Source organism: Ictalurus furcatus, chromosome 12 (genome assembly GCF_023375685.1).
Source record: "Ictalurus furcatus strain D&B chromosome 12, Billie_1.0, whole genome shotgun sequence".
NCBI lineage: Eukaryota > Metazoa > Chordata > Actinopteri > Siluriformes > Ictaluridae > Ictalurus > Ictalurus furcatus.
In genome coordinates, this window is record NC_071266.1 from 16989084 (window position 1) to 17009160 (window position 20077).

General features: G+C 39.9%; 1 protein-coding gene across 1 annotated transcript in view; it reads left to right on the forward strand.

The window, feature by feature from the left end:
• The first annotated feature begins 3335 nt into the window (after positions 1-3335).
• Positions 3336-20077, forward strand: part of grb10a (growth factor receptor-bound protein 10a) — a 61540-nt gene continuing 44798 nt past the window's right edge. The window contains exons 1-2 of the mRNA XM_053637349.1: positions 3336-4228; positions 18339-18431. Coding sequence (XP_053493324.1) covers positions 18381-18431 — 51 coding nt within the window. The 5' untranslated portion in view covers positions 3336-4228; positions 18339-18380. The remainder of the gene's footprint in view (positions 4229-18338; positions 18432-20077) is intronic.

Below are 20077 nucleotides of genomic sequence, written 5' to 3' on the forward strand. Positions count from 1 at the left end.
AGATCATTTCTGACTAATTTTGATTACAGTAATATCCAGAAAATCAATAAAGCAACATAAACAACATACATTTTTCAACATTGTGGAATCCTGACAAAGAAAATACTACTGGCAGCCTCACTGAAATTAGTCACAGAGCCTGAAAACCCTGGAAGAATTCCTTTTTGTGTGAAAATGAAATTCTTGGTCATTGTACAAATATTTTTAATGGAGTTTCCTTTTTTGGTGGTACAGCGAAATAAATGGCAGGTGCAAGAAAGAAAAGAGCGCAGTGTTTTCTCAGTATTCGGATTATCTTTAAAGTTCATGCCTAGCCAGATGGCAGGCAGGATGGTGTGGCAACTCTCAGTCAAGGGCCAAATCAAATAGCGTGGACTGTAGCTTTCCCGCTTCCATGGGCCTTGTGCTTTCTCCAACGGAAACAATGCTGGTTTGAAGGCTCCTGAAATTCCTTCCACCAGTTCCCAGCAGGAATGACAGGAATTCTGAGTGATTAGAAAGAACAATATTATGTTTTATGGTAAGAAGGAAAAAAAATAGATAGGCTTCGAGTGAATTTCTCAGAGGAAGTAATATATGCCACACAATTCATACACATAAACTTGAGTGACAATAGCGCTTTCAGAAGTGCAGTTTGCATATTTCTGTTGTCAACTTCCTGAACATTATTATATATATTTTTCCAAGGAAAGTAAAGATGTTGGTTCTGTCCTGTGGCTGACTAACTTTTCTCTTCTGTTTATGGGTTGGTGGGAAGAAAACCCAACGTCACAAAACATCTAGGCCCTTCAAACACTTCCTCCAGAGGAAGCAGTGGTATTTTTACACAACAGTGTAGGAAACGAGTGTGTGTACTAATGTGGTAAACCAATGTTTATTTGAGATTTTAAATGAAAGTGGGAAATTTCAGTTCTGAGAACCACCAGTGGCATTGAATACTATGCTTCATCTCTCGAACATAGCAAAGGCATTTTAAGTACTAAATTGCCAAACACTCTGAATTAACTCTCCTTCTAACATCCACCTACTGTACAAGCACTACAGTAATCTCAACAGACTATGAGGCTCTGTGAATCGTACAATACCTTAGACAAGTATGGTGTCAATAGTATCTCATTTGTCTCAGAGAGTGGCATGTCTCTCCAGGTTTGGCTCATGTCAAATATCCATGGGTCCTGGAACTGCTAACCGAGAAACTGCCAAGGAATTCATCCAGTGTAAGACGTCCAATCCAGCATGAAACACTTTAGATTTCTGGTACAGAAGAACAACTGATTCAATGTTTGGAAGAGACAGATGCTTGCTTAGAGACAGATGTTTAGATAATTTAACTGTGTTGCATTTGGGTACATCCATCCATTAATTTTCCACACTGCTTATCCTACACAGGGTTGTGGGTAGCCTGGAGTCTATCCCAGGGAACTCGGGGCACCCTGGACGGGGTGCCAACCCAACGCAGGGCACAATCACACACACCCACACTCACACACCCATTCACACACTTCCGACAATTTAGAGATACCGATCAGCCTACAACGCATGTCTTTGGACTGGGGGAGGAAAACAGTGTACCCGGAGGAAACCCCTGAAGCACGTGGAGAATTTGCAAACTCTATGCACACAGGGCAGAGGTGTGCATTTGGGTCAGCATCTTAATTTTATGTTACATGTATAAGAGGAAGCTGCGTAGGGAGCATGGTGAAATATTTCTTTCTGGTAATACATGCACAAAACTAACTTAAGATAAATAAGTGCATGTAAACTCTCACACCATAATCCAACACTTCACAGTACTCTCACAAAGGACAAATACAAAAAAAGTTATTTAGCTCTTAGCTTCTCTCGGTGTAAGATTGTGACTTGCTGCCAGAAATCAGAAGAGTTGGTGACCCTTTAATCAGAGCTCCCTTCAAAGAAAAGGTTCCCTTTAAAAAGAAAAAAGAGGGGGGGAATGATCAATCACAGTGCCTTTTTCTCACACACATTAAACCTCTATGCATTTCCACAACAATTTCACACAGTAGTTTAGAAAAAAACAGATATAAATACAGCATGGAGTTATATATCCTATTCACTCAACAGCTATGTCATGCCAATGTGACCTAATGGAAAAACTGACTAGTTTTGGAAGTTTGTGAACATAATCTACCAGCAGTTAAGATCCAGCAGAATTTTATGTAGCCCTGCACATCTGGTCTAGCAGAGGAGTGGATCAGGCACATCAGGGCTCATTCATCACTTCATCCAAGCCTTGTCAAATGCCATTCAGGATTTAACATATAACAGACCAACAGAACATAAGCTGTCATTGAACCTGAAAAAATAGTATATTCAGAGGTAGAGGTGTGTTTCATTGCCAATGTTCCCAGTGTTCCAATATATTGAATTTTTTTTTTTTTTTTTTAGATAAGGCTGCAGTGAAATTGTCAAACACATTTATTTTGGTTTTCACTAGAAGTGTCAATATTTGGGACTGTAGTTTGCAAAAATACTTGTGCACACATACATGTATAACTAGGGGACCATGATAGTGAACATTGTTTGCCCTTTCTCCTCAGGATTTTTTACTTAATTAAAAAAAAGGCCAACAAGTTGTTCAGAAGTGCTCAAAATACTACAGAGATAAGCATAACTTGTCTTTGCAGAAAATACAGAAAAATTAATTCAGGATAATATAAATTTTATGTGATGCCCTGAACTGGGCTGATTAAACACACATTTATTCATGTTTCTGAATAAGTATCTGTAGTGCAACTTACTAGAGTCAATATATTACAAAACATCTCCAAAATCATCACGCACATCAACAAAAGAGACAGTTGGAGAAATTCATTTAAATACAACGTGATAGTAGAGGGCAGAACAACCTTTGTTTAAATGGTGTTTCTATCTGGAGTGGATAGATAGATAGATAGATAGATAGATAGATAGATAGATGAGCATAGAATGTTTTGAAAAAAGTCCTTCATCAGCTATGCAAGCAAAGGATCATAGCTATCATTTCACTGTTTCACTATTATTACAACTATAATTCATTCATTTTCCTTCTACTACACCAATTCTACAAAAGGTGGGACACTGTGTAAATTGTAAATAAATGTCAACTTTTTTGAGACGTGTTGCAGCCATGAAATTCAAAATGACCTTTTTTTATTTCTTAAAATGGTACATTTCCTCAGTTTAAACATTTGATATGTTCAGTTGTGAATAACATATGGGATTATGAGATTTGCAAATCATTGCATTCTGTTTTTATTTACATTTATTTACATTTTACACATCGTCACAACTTTTTTGGAATTTGGGTTGTACTTTTCTCCTTGGGGTCTTTGTGTCAACATGCTGAGCAGCCTGTTTGTGGACACCTGACAATAACACATCATATCATATGTGCATCTTGAACATCCCATTCCTGATTTATTCCCCCTTTGCTGTTATAATAAGCTCCACTCTTCTGGGAAGGCTTTCCACTAGATTTTGGAGCATGGCTTTTTTTAATTATTTTTTTTATTCATTCAGCATTTTTATTCATTCAGCTACAAGAGCATTAGTGAGGTCAGGCATTGATGTTAAGTGAGGATGTCTGGGGTGCAGTCGGTGTTCCAGTTCATCCCAAAGGTGTTCAGTGGGGTTGAGGTCAGGGCTTTCTGCAGGCCACTCAAGTAGAGTTCTTCCACTCCAACCTTGCTAAAACATATCTTCATGGAGCTCGCTTTGTGTACATGAGCATTGTTGGAAAAGGTTTGAGCCTCTTAGTTCCAGTGAAGAGAAATTGTAATACTACAGCATACAAAGACATCCTATACAACTGTGTGCTTCCAACTGTGTGTCAACAATTTGGGAATGAACCACATATGGGTCTAATGACCAGGCGTCCACAAACATGGCCATAAAGTGTAACTATAATTTTTTTTTTCTCAAAAAGGTCTTAACAAAATTCTTAATAGTGATAATATTCTTACATTATATTATACATTATAAAAGTAGGGTACGGGTTAAAGGAGGCGTGAGGAGGGGGCGTGGCGGTGTGGGCGGGGCGACGGGACAGCTCCTTGCCCTCGTGGCTTTGGAGGAATCAGCTGAGCAAAGCTCGCGCACGTCGCAGCTTTTTTTTTCTTTCTTTTTTTTTCTTTCAAACAGCTGCACGTTAACTGTGTTTTCTTCACGCGCGCGGTGACAGTGGCACGCTAATAACTCCGGGATTCACCGCACTGCGCTTCATTTAAAGGTGAGTGACGGACGGAAAACTCGAGAGAAGACGCACTTTCCTCTGAAATAATCAAGTAGGATGGCTGTAGGTTTATTCTATCACTGTGCAAGTGTGTAAATGTTTAAAGACGGGTGCACGAGCGTCTTTTTTAATTTTTATTTCTTAAACCTCCGTGGCTCGAGACAAAACAACAAGGTGAATAAAGAAATGAATAATTTTCCTTTAGTCGGAATTTATGGAGGCTTTGTCCTTAACTGGAGAGAAGTGATTAAATGCAGTGATGGAACAGTGGCAGTCCCATCAGTCATTTCAGCTCCACTTTGACGTTGCTTTGTTTATGTTTACAAACAGCCTGAGGACATGCCAGTGTTGTTTAGTCACTGATACTCACACTGGCTGCTTTAAAAATAAATAAATAAATAAATAAATAAATAATAATAGTAATAATTTGTTTTTCAGAGTTACTGCTATGCAGTGGTTTGGGGAAACCCTTCACATGGTACTGCAGGACAGAACTAAAACTAGTTTCTCTTTTGTAAGAGAAGTAAAGGTGTAACATTTTAAACTCTGACTGCACCTGAAAAAACAATCCTTATCCAGAGTACCTTAAATTGATCTCATTTTATATAATGGAGCAGTTAAGGGCCTTGCTTAAGGGCCCAGCAATGGCAGCTGGACAATGCTGGGATTTGAACTCATGACCTTTCGATTAAAAGTCCAATGTCTTACCCACTCAGTTTGTACCGTTATGAAAATTTTTTTTTAATAAGTTTACAATAAAATAAGTTCTCACTTCGGGCATAAGCATCATCCACGTCAGCCTCTGTCTCATCACTTGTGGTAAAAGTCCCTCAAGGCATTTAAACACAAGCCTTGTCATCTTCTCCTCATTGATTTTCTGTTCAGGTTGATATCGGTGCTCAAATAATTACAGTCAGTTCTGTGCTGTTGCCTAAATCTCTTGTTACTGATGCTTTTTTATTAGGCCATTGGAACATTTTTAAAGCTTCCTGATTGTCTAATCCGGTATCTGATCACAAACTGAATTGATTAGGCATATGTCCATTTCGGATATCCAAAAACGTAAACATTGCATGAGATAAGCACACATAGCATGGTTGTACACATATTTAGGATGACTGATGGCATGTGCAGACAGGGAAGGTTAGAAATTATCCGAAATAAAAACACTTCCCTGTTTTGATTTTTGTTGAGTTTTTTGGTAAAATGTATTTGTTTAGTAAAAAGTGATGTCAAAGTGTATTATTGATAGAAAAAAAAAAAAAATTAATTAATTAATTTCATTTTTGGGCTGTTTTCCAGAATTCAGCCACAGAACCGTCTGACCGGATTTCCCACACTGCTACACACACACACACACACACACATACACACACACACCTACAGTACTGTGCAAAAGTTTTAAGCATCCTATTTATTTTTTAGTACAAACTTTGTTGTAGATTTTTATTTTACAACTTCTACATTAAGGCTGATTGGCATGTCCAAAAGTGTCCGTAGTGTATGAATGGGTGTGTGAATGTGTATGTATTACCCTGCGATGGATTGGCACCCATCCAGGGTGTACCCCGCCTTGTGCCCGATGCTCCCTGGGATAGGCTTCAGGTTCCCTGTGACCCTGAAAAGGATAAGCGGTATACAAGATTGATGGATGGACAACCCCTGGCAAAAATTATTATAGAATCGCCATACCGGGCTTTTTTTTTTAACTTCATATCAAAAACAGATGACAGATATGGCACAAAACTATTTATGTTTAATAGCTGAATATGCTGGCTTCATGAAACGTACCTCAAACAAGTTAAATGAAACTATTTTCATTCATTTGTACAACTGGGTTGAACAAAGACAGATTCTTATACACTATAGCTGGTCCACAATCGCTTCACTAATCTAAGCAATACAATATGCTTAAAATGACCAGCTTCACCAAACCATGCGATGAGACTAATTTACTGTATAGCAGACCTTACCTCTGCTTTTTTTTGAGCTGGTCCTAATTCATTTGACGTCAAGAAACCCTGATACGACAACAGCCATTTGGTGTATAAATCTTGAATATGGATTGAATTATTATGAACATGCTGCTGGGAACCACATGATTGTTGAAAATTTCGTCATGCCTTGCACAAAACCACAGCTTTTCTATTCAAATATTTTGCAGATGTTTGCAAAATTTGATAATGTAAATAAAATATCTGATTCCAGTTTAATATTACTAAATAGCTAGCTAACATTTTAGGTTATATTTCTTATAGAACCCGAATCTGATTCAGTTTTTTTTCCACATCTGATATTTGAGCAGGAATTTCTGCTGATATTTGCCTGATACAGACATCGAATATGAGATCGGTGCCATCTTTAACTATAATACTGTTTGTTCAAGGACTGTTTTTTATATGTCTCACCAGAGCTGTCTAAGCATTCACTTCACACACTTGTCATCCAAAAGCACAATGAGGTCACAGCGATCCCAAACACAAGGCACTGAATCAATACAGCAGCACTTAATGGCTGCCTCAAGGGCTAAAGGTCAATGTTAATTAAGATCAGTTCAGTTCATTACGCTTTGTACCTTATTCTTTTTAAAAACGCTTTATTCATTATCAAGTGTCTGAAGTATCGTCTTAGAACTAAGCTGCTTTTAATTCCACCTTAGACCTTGTATGCATGAAGGGTTATATCACACAGTGAGTGAGCTAATTTTGGGTTTTGGGTTAACAGTATCACAAATACAGTTGAATATCTTTGTTTACAGTGGCAGCTTTCTCTGGGAAAGTTAACATTTGGCTAAATGAGAGAAACCTTCTTGAATAATCTAATCCAAGAGAAGATGTAATAAAAATATGTGTTAGTTGTGCTCTACATCTTTCTTTGAATCCAATAATTATAATTATCCAAGCTGTTTTCTTTAACCCGAGCTGCATGTTTATATAGGTTCCGAGCTTGACCTAAAAGAAAACTCCACCCTGAAACATATTGAATGTTTATGATTAAATCTTTGTCATGTGCTTATTGATTTGTATCTTTTAACTAGTTGTAATATGCCTTTGTAAAATTGGATCAACTTTACCACGTTTGTACTTCATTTTACGACTAGATTGGAATGAGTCCATCCAGCCTTTTTTTTTTTTTTGGCATAAATTTGTTTATTCACACTTTAAAGTCTTAAAACAGGGGTCGTACAAGGTGCTTGAATTTGGCTTTTTGAAATTTAAGTGCTGGAAAACCTTGAAAATAGTCATTTTAAAAAATCTAGTGGTGCATAAAAAGTGCTTGAATTATAAAAATTCAATAAATACAAAATCGCTAAAAACTTTAAAGTGTTCATTTTCAATAGCACATGAATATATCCTTTTCAGTCAAAATATGACTCCAAGCTGCAGCCCTTCTCTTCACTCACTCATTGTGACAGAGACAGCTCCTGTCCACTTTTCAGACTCCTTACTGACTTTTTTTTTTTGTTAGTTTCTTTTTTTCTTTCAAATAAGCACCTAGCGACAAATCTAGTGACTTTTTGGGCAAACCTTAGCTACTTTTCCATAGAAGAGAGTCACCAGTGCTGCCCCGAGGTCTTGCTTTCCTGCTGAAGTTACACCCCTCTTCAGTCACTATTTCACACTCGTTCCATTGTCTGAAACCAAAAAATATGTACATGAGAACAGCCTTTTTGGGAAGTCGGCTGTATTAAAATACAGTAAGTGAGCACAGAGAGTAGGAGAGAAGTAAACAGATGTAAAGGGCTGACATTAGGCAGAATGCAAATATGATGCGATGATGTAATTAATATGCTAATTAGCGTATGACATCATCTAGCGACAGTTAGAGACTTTCCAATGAAAGTTGTTGGCAACAGTGCTCCTGTCACTCACCTGAATACAGACGTTATGGTGAAGACCAAGCAATGCCTGGGAAATGCTAATTTAGTCCAGCATGGCTGGAAAAGGCACCATAATAAAAATTGGTTGTTTTATTTTTATTATTATTATTATAAACATTTTTTGGAATTTAAAAAGAAAAATAAAGAATATATTTGAATGACATCTCTTGTGAGAGGCACGGTGGCTTACTGGTTATCACCTTTGCCTCACACCTCCAGGGTTGGTGGTTCGATTCTCACTACTGTGCTGCATGTGCAGAGCTTGCCTGTGCTTCGGGGGTTTCCTGCAGGTACTCCAGTTTCCTCCCCCAGGTCCCATGAATTTTTAAATTGTCCGTAGTGTTTGAAAGGGTGTGTGAATATGTGTGTGATTGTGCCCTGCAATGGGTTGGCACCCTATCCAAGGTGTCCCCTGTCCCCTGGGATAGGCTCCAGGCTCCCTGCGACCCTGTGTAGGATAAGCAGTACAGAAAATGAATGGATGGACACCTCTTGTATAGTCCTTGAAATTATTATTATTTTTTTTAAATATCTTGAAAAGTCCCTGAAAGTCCTGGAATATTATTATGAAGAATCTGTATGAACTTTTTCTCTCATCCCCGTTTTCTTTTTTGCCACTTGGTATCTTTTTGCTCTACATTTTTAGACAGGTGTTAACTAGGTCTGTAAATCGTATTATATTGGTCTATATGATACCTCTGGGTAATGAACAGTACATTCACAAGACTGCAGTATAAGTAGCCAAATTATCAGAAAATACCACTTATATTATGTGAGGTGTAATTACATTTTAAATGTAATTAAGCTTATATTCCCTCCTCTGTAATAGTAGATCAGCAGGAAGCAGGAACTGGAAGTTTCTCCCAAATCCTTATGGTCTTGTGTATAGTAGCACATGTCTGCTTGTCCGGTATTTAGCTTCGCTGACAGTCAACAATTGATGGACAGCAAAATTACAATGTGCTGTATCTTCCAAACATGAGTAGCAAAAACAAGCATTGATACCACAAACATGCCCACTAGGGATGTAATGATGCACTGCGAGCTGATTGAAAATCAATGAAAATATGTGACGATTCAAGTCGGTTGAGATGATAAATTATGATACACGTTCTAAACAGCAGGGGTGCTAAAGCTGTATACTGTGACCTCGCTTTTCAGGCGCTATAGCAGCAAGTTGTAGCATTAGTAGCAAACATGGCGGCGGCAAGAGTAGATGTTCATGTTCAGGATGCCCCATCCTCATTCAAATCAGAGGTGGTGGCATTTTGGCTTTCGGCAAACTAAAAATGAAAGCGGTGAGGTGCTAACAGACAAAACAAAAACTGTGTGCAGATACTGCAAGATGTTAATATACACTAATAGCACAATAAACATGATGCAGCATATAAACCGTCACCACACCAAGAAGCTCCAGTCACTTCAGTCTGCATGTAAAGAGCTATTAATAAGCCAAACCTCACTGACCGGCGGATTTGCAGCCCCGCTTGTGGCGACGAGTGCGAGAGCCACGGAGATCACAAGGTGCATCTGTGTTTTCATGGCAAAAGATATGAGGCCGTTTTCTGTCACAGAACATTAAGTATTTTGGCTACTGGTCATGGTCAGTGAATTTCACATGCTACTGGTCATACTTGACATTGGAGCCCAAATACACCATCCCATCATGCCCCCACTTTAGCCAGACGGTCATGTCAGCGCTTAACAGAGAAACAAAATGTAAGGTAGTTGAAATTCTCAGAAAAGCAGTTTTAGTTTCTGGTTTGTTTCCTCACTATTTTGCTGTGCGTGTTTGTGCTCACTAGGGCGGGTCTGGAAAAAAAACCTTTAATCTAATTTTGAGACATTAGAACACAGACAAACCGATCTCTTCTGCCTCCTGCTAAGAAACTGTCAATCCATCTCAGGGCACCGGCTTATCCATCTCCTTCCATATTCCAGAATTGCCTGTCAGAGAGCAAATACCTATATAATCACCAGCAACTTTATTTGAAATACCCGTACAACTGCTAATTAATGTAATTATCCAACACATAAAACAATGCATATTACAGGTCAAGAGCTTTAGTAAATAACATCAGAGTGGGTCAAAATGTGATCTCATTGACTTTGCCCATGTCATGGTTGTTGGTGCCATATAGGGTGGTTTGAGAAATTCAGAAACCACTGACCTCTTGGGATTTTCAAGCTAGACAGTATCTAGAGTTTATACTGCATGGTGCAAAAAAACCAAAATATCCATCAGTTCTGTGGCTGGCCTGTGAGAAAGGCCAGAGGAGAATGGTCAGTCTGGTTCGAGCTGAAAGGAAGACTATGGTAATTCAAATAATCACTTTTTATGCATGTGGTGAGCAGAAACGCTTCTCAGAACACACAACACATGGACCTTTAAGGTGGATGGGTTACAACAGCAGAAGGCCACATTGGGTTCCTCTCCTGTCAGCCAAAAACAGGAATCTGAGGCTACAGTAGGCATAAGTTCACTGAAACAGGACAGTTAAATTGTCAAGAAAAATGTTGCCTGGTTTGATGAATCTCAAATTCTGCTGTCAGAATTTGGCATCACCAGAATGAGTCCATGGATTTAACTTGCCCTGTGGCAACAATTCAGGTTGGTGTTGGTGGTACAATGATGTGGGGAATGTTTTCTTGGTGCACATTGGGCCATGTAGCACCAATCGAGCATCATCAGTCTATCTGGGTATTGCTATTGACCACATGCATCCCATTTTGGCCACAATGTGTTCTACACATGTGTACCACATATCTTGCCTGTATACATAGTGCTCATGCTGTAAAAAATGAACAGCTGCTCTGCTCGTGTGCCTTTAGGTTGCTGCCAGTCCTGCTGTGTCCTGTCCTGCCTGTCCTGTATAGTCTGCATTCACTTCAATTGGTCTTCTGTGTGTTGCACTCAGTGCATTCTCAAGCAGAAGAGGACAGTCAGTATGCAGTACTGCTTGACTAAGTGTAAAACTTTGAACTAGAATGAAGCAGTGCTCTGTGTGTCTGAATTGAAATGTGACTTTTTTTCAGTGACTTGTGCCATTAGAGTTTGTCCAGCTAAATGATTCGTTCAGATTGTTCACCAATTCATTCAGTTGCATGGTTTGCCCAAATGTGCAGTGTGCTCATGCATCTCTTTAAGGCAGACAACAATCAGTTTGCATGGAAATGCTGGAAATCTCTAGTGTGGGTTGAACAAACCCAAACAGGACTTCATGAACTCACTGATTGAAATACTGACCCACTGAATGAGTGAATAAGCGGTCGTGACTAAAAGGGTTCACTGACTCAAGGGGCACAAAGAAGCATGTAAAATGTATGTTTGGTAATTATTATAGATCATAGCTATTTAGCTGATTTGCTGATGCTAGAGTCAGTCAGTCCAATTAGTGCAATTATTGTTTGCACTTGCAAAGCTGATCAGCAGCAAGTGAATGAAAGGTACAGAGGAGAAAAAAGAGACAAGAGTACAATCTACTAGTAAGACTAATGACTGCTCTTGGCACAGAAATGGAATAAGAAATTTACCCACTGTGTTGTGTTGAGTACATAATTTTCTGTTTGGACCTGTAGCAGATAATTTTTATTTCTGGGCACCATGTCCCTTTAACATTTGGAGGGGAGTGAATTGTTGTTGTCCCCAAAATTATGGATGCTCAATGCATAGTAGTTTCACTTTGCTGTTAAAAAGTCTATCATTTTAAAACTACCGTGGTTTTTATAATGAAATTCATAGGCAACCATAGCTTAATTTCTTGTACACTGAAGACAAATGGGAAAAAGACTGTTGGCCACCTTTAGTTTAACAGAATATGCAGCTTTATTACCTAGTGGTTGTGTATAACTGACAAAGCTATAACAGTTAATAGGTAAGCTGAGTAAAGTTGCAAGTGAAACTGTCAGCCAGGAGTTACTGCAAATGCTAGTTGAGTATATGACTCAGTATATATCAGTATATTTCTGCTGATAAAACACCACAAACAGGTATTATAACTGTGGGATACCTCCTATGATGAATGCTGAGACCGTCAACCAAGTCACAAAGTGAGATATAATGTAGGGTTTACAATAATTACAATTGTCAAAAGGCCATCTTTCACTAGAATCTTCTTATAGAGTTTCTGATGGATTGGCATTGGTTCCATTCATTTGAAATAGGGAACATACTAAACATCAGAAGAAATGCTCTACAGGTTCACTTTCATGGAGTTCTGTAAGTTCAATTGCCAAAGCATCTAGTTTGGCATCCTGCATGGGCTCACAAGGAGAGGTTGTAAGGGACTCCAGCAAAGAGAAGATCCCATGATGGGCATATGAGGGAGTGTGGTGGGTGCTTCTTTCAGAAGAACCATATGCCAACATGTGTTGAACTGTGTGGGCTGAGCTATGTGTGATACCAGGTTGCACATACATCTAGAGAGTATCAGTTAGGTTTTTGGGCCCCTTAAGTATCACTGGGCGTTGGTGCTTGTGACTATCAAGTTATTTAGGTTGCAGCACCTGGGTAAGATTATACTCTGAATAAGGGGCTATATCTGCAATGTGGTATGCCGTGTCAGAATCAGCATCATTGCACAGTCATTATTGGAGGTGTCCAACCAAAAGGCTGCTTCCTTAACATTGGTGAACATGTAATTGGTGCTGGACTTCCAGGGAATTCAGACACTGGCTGCATGAGTCCAAGTATTGCAACATATCTTGCTAGTCACTGTTGTAGTTAATATGGGTGAAATACTCAAAAATGTGGTTAACGTAGTGGGCTAGCTGAGCAGTGCCATGATTATGGGGTTTGCAATTGCCATTGAGAATGAGGGGCAAACGGAGGGAAATCGACTCCAGTGTTGATGTTGTTGGCAAGTGGCAAAGATAGGAGCTAGCTATGAACATGGCCTCAGCTGTGCTAGCCACAGGCTGACCAGTTGGATAGACAGCAGGGCATGTGGAAAACTGAGTGCAGACGCTGAGGGAGAATGGAAGTACACTGAGTGAGACCCCACCTAACCACAAGTCTGGTAGTTGGGAAATTGCAGATGCTGTGGGACTGAACTAAAGCAGCAAGGGAGATGCCACTCGGTCGAGATAAGGAGGGAAACAAATTCCAACATCTAGAATCAAAGTGTGCTATTGTGCGTACGGACTAGTGTTATGAGGATGGAGGATTGCTTACGATACACAAATGTATCATATATGTGCCACAGCTGATGATAATGTTAATCAAAACAATCTGATGTTAATTTTAATCTGATGTTAATTTGCTAGTCCAGCTGCTTGTCCAGTTAACTTGCTGGACCAGCTGCAGTTCGCGTATCGCCCCAACCCCTCAACGGATGATGCCATTGCCACCACCCTACATCTGGCCCTCACCCACCTGGACAAAAACGACACCTACGTTTGAATGCTGTTCAAAGACTTCAGTTCAGCATTCAACACAATCATTCCTCAGCACCTGATTGGAAAGCTGATCCTACTGGGCCTGAATACCTCCATCTGCAACTGGATTCTGGACTTCCTGACTGGGAGACCTCAGACAGTCCGGATCGGGAACAGCATGTCCAGCACCACCACACTGAGCACGGGGGCCCCTCAGTGCTGTGTGTTCAGTCCACTGCTGTTCACTCTGCTCATGACTGTGTAGCAACACACAGCTCCAATCACGTCATCAAGTTCGCCGATGACACGACCGTGGTGGGTCTCATCAGCAAGAGCGACGAGTCAGCATACAGAGAGGAGGTGCAGCGGCTAACGGACTGGTGCAGAGCAAATAACCTGTCTCTGAATGTGGATAAAACAAAAGAGATGTTTGTTGTTCAGTGGAGAGTGACCACTCTCCACTGAACATTGATGATTCCTCCGTGGAGATCGTCAAGAGCACCACATTCCTTGGTGTTCACCTGACTGAGAACCTCACCTGGTCCCTCAACACCAGTTCCATAGACAAGAAAGCCCAGCAGGGTCTCTGCTTTCTGCGAAGGCCCTCCATCATAGACATTTACACCACACACTGCATCTGCAAAGCCACCAGCATTGTGGATGACCCCACTCGCCCCTCACACAAACTCTTCACCCTCCTGCCTTCTGGTAAAAGGTACCGAAGCGTTCGGGCCCTCACCGCCAGACAGTGTAACAGCTTCTTCCCCCAAGCCATCAGTCTCCTCAATACTCAGAGACTGGACTGACACACACACACACACACACACACACACACACATACACACACACACACACACACACACATGCCCGCACTCTGAACTGAACACCATCGCACTCCCACTGTAATACTTACACGTTACTGCATTGACTCTATTGCATTTTTGCTGCTATTGTTCTCATTAAAAATATTTTAAAAAGTATTATATATACACTTTACCTAGCTGCTACTGCAATAACTGCTATGTTCATATTTGGTATAAGCTAATCTGCTGAATACTAAGTCATAGCATGTTATGTTTACATTTATACCATTTTTAAATTATATTGTTATTCTTTAGCACCTATCTTTTACCTATTATATTGGACACTTTCACACTAAAACTGTGAACTGGTCGGCGCTACACTGTCACCTACTGTGCCTATTGTCCTGTTTTAGTAGTACTGTCCTGTCTTGTGTTGTTTGCACACGTTTGCATGTGCACTTTATGTGAAAATGTGTAGATCCTATTTAGTTCTGTGTCGTCTCATGTGGTTAATGTCTTGTTTTATGTAGCACTGTGGTCCTGGAGGAACGTTGTTTCCTTTCACTGTGTACTGTTCCAGCTGTATATGGTAGAAATGATAATAAAGCCACTTGAACCTGAACTTGATCTTACCGGTGTTACATGGTGTATGGCTGCATACCGATTACATCACTTGTAGGGATGGGTGGAAACATTATGCTTTGGGGGTGTTTTTCTGCTAAGGGGACAGGACAACTTCACCGCATCAAAGGGACGATGGACGGGGCCATGTACCGTCAAATCTTGGGGGAGAACCTCCTTCCCTCAGCCAGGGCATTGAAAATGGGTCGTGGATGGGTATTCCAGCATGACACTGACCCAAAACACACGGCCAAGGCAACAAAGGAGTGGCTCAAGAAGAAGCACATTAAGGTCCTGGAGTGGCCTAGCCAGTCTCCAGACCTTAATCCCATAGGAAATCTGTGGAGGGAGCTGAAGGTTCGAGTTGCCAAACGTCAGCCTCGAAACCTTAATGACTTGGAGAAGATCTGCAAAGAGGAGTGGGACAAAATCCCTCCTGAGATGTGTGCAAACCTGGTGGCCAACTACAAGAAACGTCTGACCTCTGTGATTGCCAACAAGGGTTTTGCCACCAAGTACTAAGTCATGTTTTGCAGAGGGGTCAAATACATATTTCCCTCATTAAAATGCAAATCAATTTATAACATTTTTGACATGCGTTTTTCTGGATTTTTTTGTTGTTATTCTGTCTCTCACTGTTCAAATAAATCTACCATTAAAATTATAAAATGATCATTTCTTTGTCAGTGGGCAAACGTACAAAATCAGCAGGGGATCAAATACTTTTTTCCCTCACTGTAGTTCAGTTAGAGACCGGACTCTACAATTAAAAACGGAACCCGTCTGCTCAATTCAGCATGAGCCGAATGAGTTCAGTTCATTCGTCAGAGTTGCAGCACAGATCAGCAGGAGTCAGATTTCACAGTGTTTGCTGATTTTCACTTTTTAAATTAATTTATTTTATATTACAGCATGGTGTATGCCGTGCTTATTCGTTTTGTTAATGAAGCCATCTTATTCGTTTTGTTAATAATTAAGTTCTGTATTTAATATAAGCGAGTTTGTCATTGTACTGTTTTGTTGTTGTGTTTTTCATTAAGAATAATAATGAACCCACCATTCAATCAATTGCTGCTAATTTGAAATACAAGTGAAATGTGCACAGCTGCACAGGCATTGATAAGCGATTTAAAAGCGAGAGGGAAAAGAGGAGAACGTGCCAACGACAACGACAACCCCCACCATCACCACGGGTGATACCAGTGGGAAGATTTCCTCACAGTCACATCCCGATTTTGTAACCTTTTCCAACCTGATGAGCATCAGCAACTCTTTTTCTAAGGTCCTCAGCAATCTCCTTTGTTTGTGCCATGATACAATTCCACAAACATGTTTTGTGAAGATCAGACTTTGATATATTGCCCTCAGGACAATCAGGTGCTCACTCACACCTGATTGTCATCTCATTGATTGAAAACACCTCTAATTTCACCTTCAAATTAACTGCTAATCCTAGAGGTTCACATACTTTTGCCACTCACAGATATGTAATATTGGATCATTTTCCTCATTAAATAAATGACCAAGTGAACATTTTTGTCTCATTTGTTTAATTGGGTTCTCTTTATCTACTTTTAAGACTCGTGTGAAAATCTGATGGTGTTTTAGGTCATATTTATGCAGGTATATAGAAAATTCTATAATTCTACAAACTTTAAAGCATCACTGTAATTGTCTAATTAACTTGACATAGCATAATTAAATGGTCTGCACTTATATAGTGCCTTTTAACCTTTGTGGTTCTAGAAAGTGCTTTACACTGTTTCTCATTCACCCATTCACACACACACCAATGACAGCAGAGCTGTCATGCAAGGTGCTAGCCTGCCATCAGGAGCAAATTGGGGTTCAGTGTCTTGCTCAAGGACACTTCGGTATGTGGAGGCATGTGCGCTGGGGATCGAACTGTGTTAAATAAGACACCCTGACAATCAGATTATTAAGTGGATTCTCCACTTCAATTGAATGGGTTAAAATTTCATTCAGACTGTCCTCAATCAGTTTACACTGATCAAACATAAAAGTATATAAAGTTTGTTTATTCTGATTGAGGAATTACTTCAAATATTAACAGATTATTAGACTGCATGTCTGCATGTGAGAATTTGATTTTTTGGTTGGGGGGGTCTTAAAATTAATAATTTATATCAATAAATAATATATAATATAATAATAGTGTATATATAATCTTATAGGCTTAAATGAAATAAAAACCGAAATATAAAAAAATTAAATTAGGCTCAGACATCTGTTTCGTAACTATATGTGCATGTTTATTTTAACACTTCCTTCAGTGAAACAACTCAATACAGCCTTGTTGTGTCATGTTGTTGCAATGAGAAACTGCCTGAGGGCGCTGTGGGATACAGTGTTGTGATTGAGTGGATAATAAAGAGAGCGAGTGAAACACAGTCGCACGTTTCTCTGACGAATACTTAATTTCTGTGCATTATACCACAAGCCTATAAAACAAATAAAAGAAATACCAGTAGGACGGTAACCTAAATAATATGTTAAAAATCTAAATATTAAATAATTTTTTTTAAAAACGTGGCTGAGTGACATGCCTGGAGATGGATCTTGAGATTTGGAGGCTAGTGTTTTCCCGTTTAACATTTATTTTTTTCCCATAAAGCCGGCATACCGTATGGTTTCATCCAAATTTATTGGTTCACCTCTCTTGTTAGGATCGAATCCAAAATGTTCCCAGATCGCCGATGTAACAAGATCCATCACAGTGGCAGAACCCAGAATTCGCCTGAGTGGATTTTGCCACGCTCAAACAAACCCGCGCCAAGCTAAACTAACAGACAACACCATATAAGGCATTTGATTATGATTTGTGTATTAACGTAAAATCTCCCGCTATATGGTAGGCCATAAATACAAATTTATTATTGCAACTGTTATTATAATTACACCTGTCTACAAAACGTTGTACTTTGTACTTGTCATAGTGCCCACACAAGAAGAAACATTGACTCCACCACCTGCCATGGCCACTGTCACCGCCCTAGCGCTTACACATTCATGTTCAAGAACTCAAAGCCCGTCTTCTGGCTTTCTAAGTTTTTTGCCATCAGTCTGTGCATCTGTTTGAGATTCTTGGTAGCTCAATATCTCAAAAATTTCAAGAAGGTCAAGTTATCTTGGCTAATCAGCAAACCGGTGGATGTTTTTGGGAAGTATGAGGAAACAGGAGAACCCAAAGGAAACAAACATGGACCCTGCGCAGAGCATGCACAGAAACTCCAGCAATCTGAGCTCTGATCACACCCCACCTTGGAGCTTTGAGACAGCAACAATACCCGTTGCACTACTGTGCCTCCCTGTAAACAAACAATTAGGCTTAAAATGTATTTAGCTCTGGATATTAATGTCAAATTAGCTTCATGAAATAAACTTCAATATCTTTTCTGCTGACCAGGTGAGTGTGTGGCACCAGTTGGCTGTGGAACCTTGAAAGAGCATGGCGGTCGCTGAATGCCCAGACTACTTTGTGCTCCACCCGAAATACCAGGTAAAGTTTGTTTAGCTGTTTTACAACAGACGAGTAAACATAGTATTGGGAAACTCGAGATGTATTATGCTGATAGAAATTCTCTGTCGCAAATTCCTTGTAGTTCAGAACTAGGTTTACTTTTGCACTGTTGCTCAAATTACTAGATCCATATATTTTCTCAGCATACAGTAGGCTAGCCAACTGAAGCACTGTATTATGTACTACATGTCTTTGGCCTGTGGTTGCAATGGTATACACACACACACACACAGACACACACACACACACACACACACACACACACACCCCTCTGGTCTGCATGCCTGTCGTCACCATGGTGTTGCCATGGCACTACACAGCTGATACACTGACATGTAAAGTAACGCCTGAGACTATTTATACTAGGGTTGCACACTCTTTCTGCATCTTTCACTCCCTCTCCACATCTCCCTGCTTACTTGATATAATTCCTCTAACTGTGCATTGCTCTTTTCCTGTCTTCTTGACAGCTTTTCTCGTAAACTCTTCTTGTTGAACATACTGCATAGGAGGTAACACTCATGCAGTTAGTCATATCCCCTACCCCACATGGACATGTGTATGATCTGCTTCTCACACTCCATCCTGTCCTTTTTCTGATTCTTCTAGCACTTTTCTGATCGTGCCCCACTTTCTCTTTCACTTCTCTGCTCTCTTGTTGCAGCAGTGGAGTGTATAACATGCTTGTGAACATGGCAGGGCCTTGTGTGTGTGCAGCAGGGGCTTGGGCTGCCCTGTTTCTGCGCTCTTATATAACTGTGGACCAGGGGAGGCAGTTTCTGAGAGCCAGAATCACCCTGAGCTGGGAATGCAGCCCAAGCATATCCTGCAAGTATTCAAACACACTGGTGGGTTTTTATCTGCCGCATTCTCCCTATCACTTTTTGCTCTGTAGCTACAACTTTTATTTTGTGAGTGTCTTGTACGCTGCCTTGTTTAATTTGCAGTTATTTTGTAGTCATTATGATGGTATTTACAATGCACTGTTGCATTAACATTCAACGCTGTGTTGGGTTTCTCCAGTGATGGATTTTGATTGTGGATTGGTGGAATAAAATGTGGAGATAGCATAGGATTAAGGTGGAGGGTCAAAGGCTTGAGTGAACAGTTATCATTTCAGATTTCCAGCAGATGAATTGTTGAGGCTGTGTGTGTTTCAGTTGGCTATGCTACAGTGTGCTTTAAATAAGTTATCTGAACATTTGAGACACAGCAAAGAGTAAAAGCCCACTTACCAGTTTTAGCAGGGTGTTTTTTGTGTTTTTTTTGGTCTTGTGAATGTTTCATATTTTTGGTTTACTCATTTAGTGTTTTAATGGGCCGGATGAAGGTGTACATCAGTAACAGTAACTTTTTCAATAGCAATGTCTCATGTATTTATTTATTTTACAGCAATCAGTGATTGTGTACAAGACTTTGCCCTTGTGTGTGCACGCCTGTGTGTGTGTGTGTGTCTATGCTTATATACATGTGCATATTTTTTGCTTTCTCAGCACATTCCTCGCTTTCTAGCTGGAGTTCAGAGGTTAAGCCCTTAAGGATTTTACTTTCTATTTTCTTTTTGTAATCTCAGCCTGGGTCTCTTTCTAGGAAAAACACCATCCTCAACGCCCCATAGAATCAGC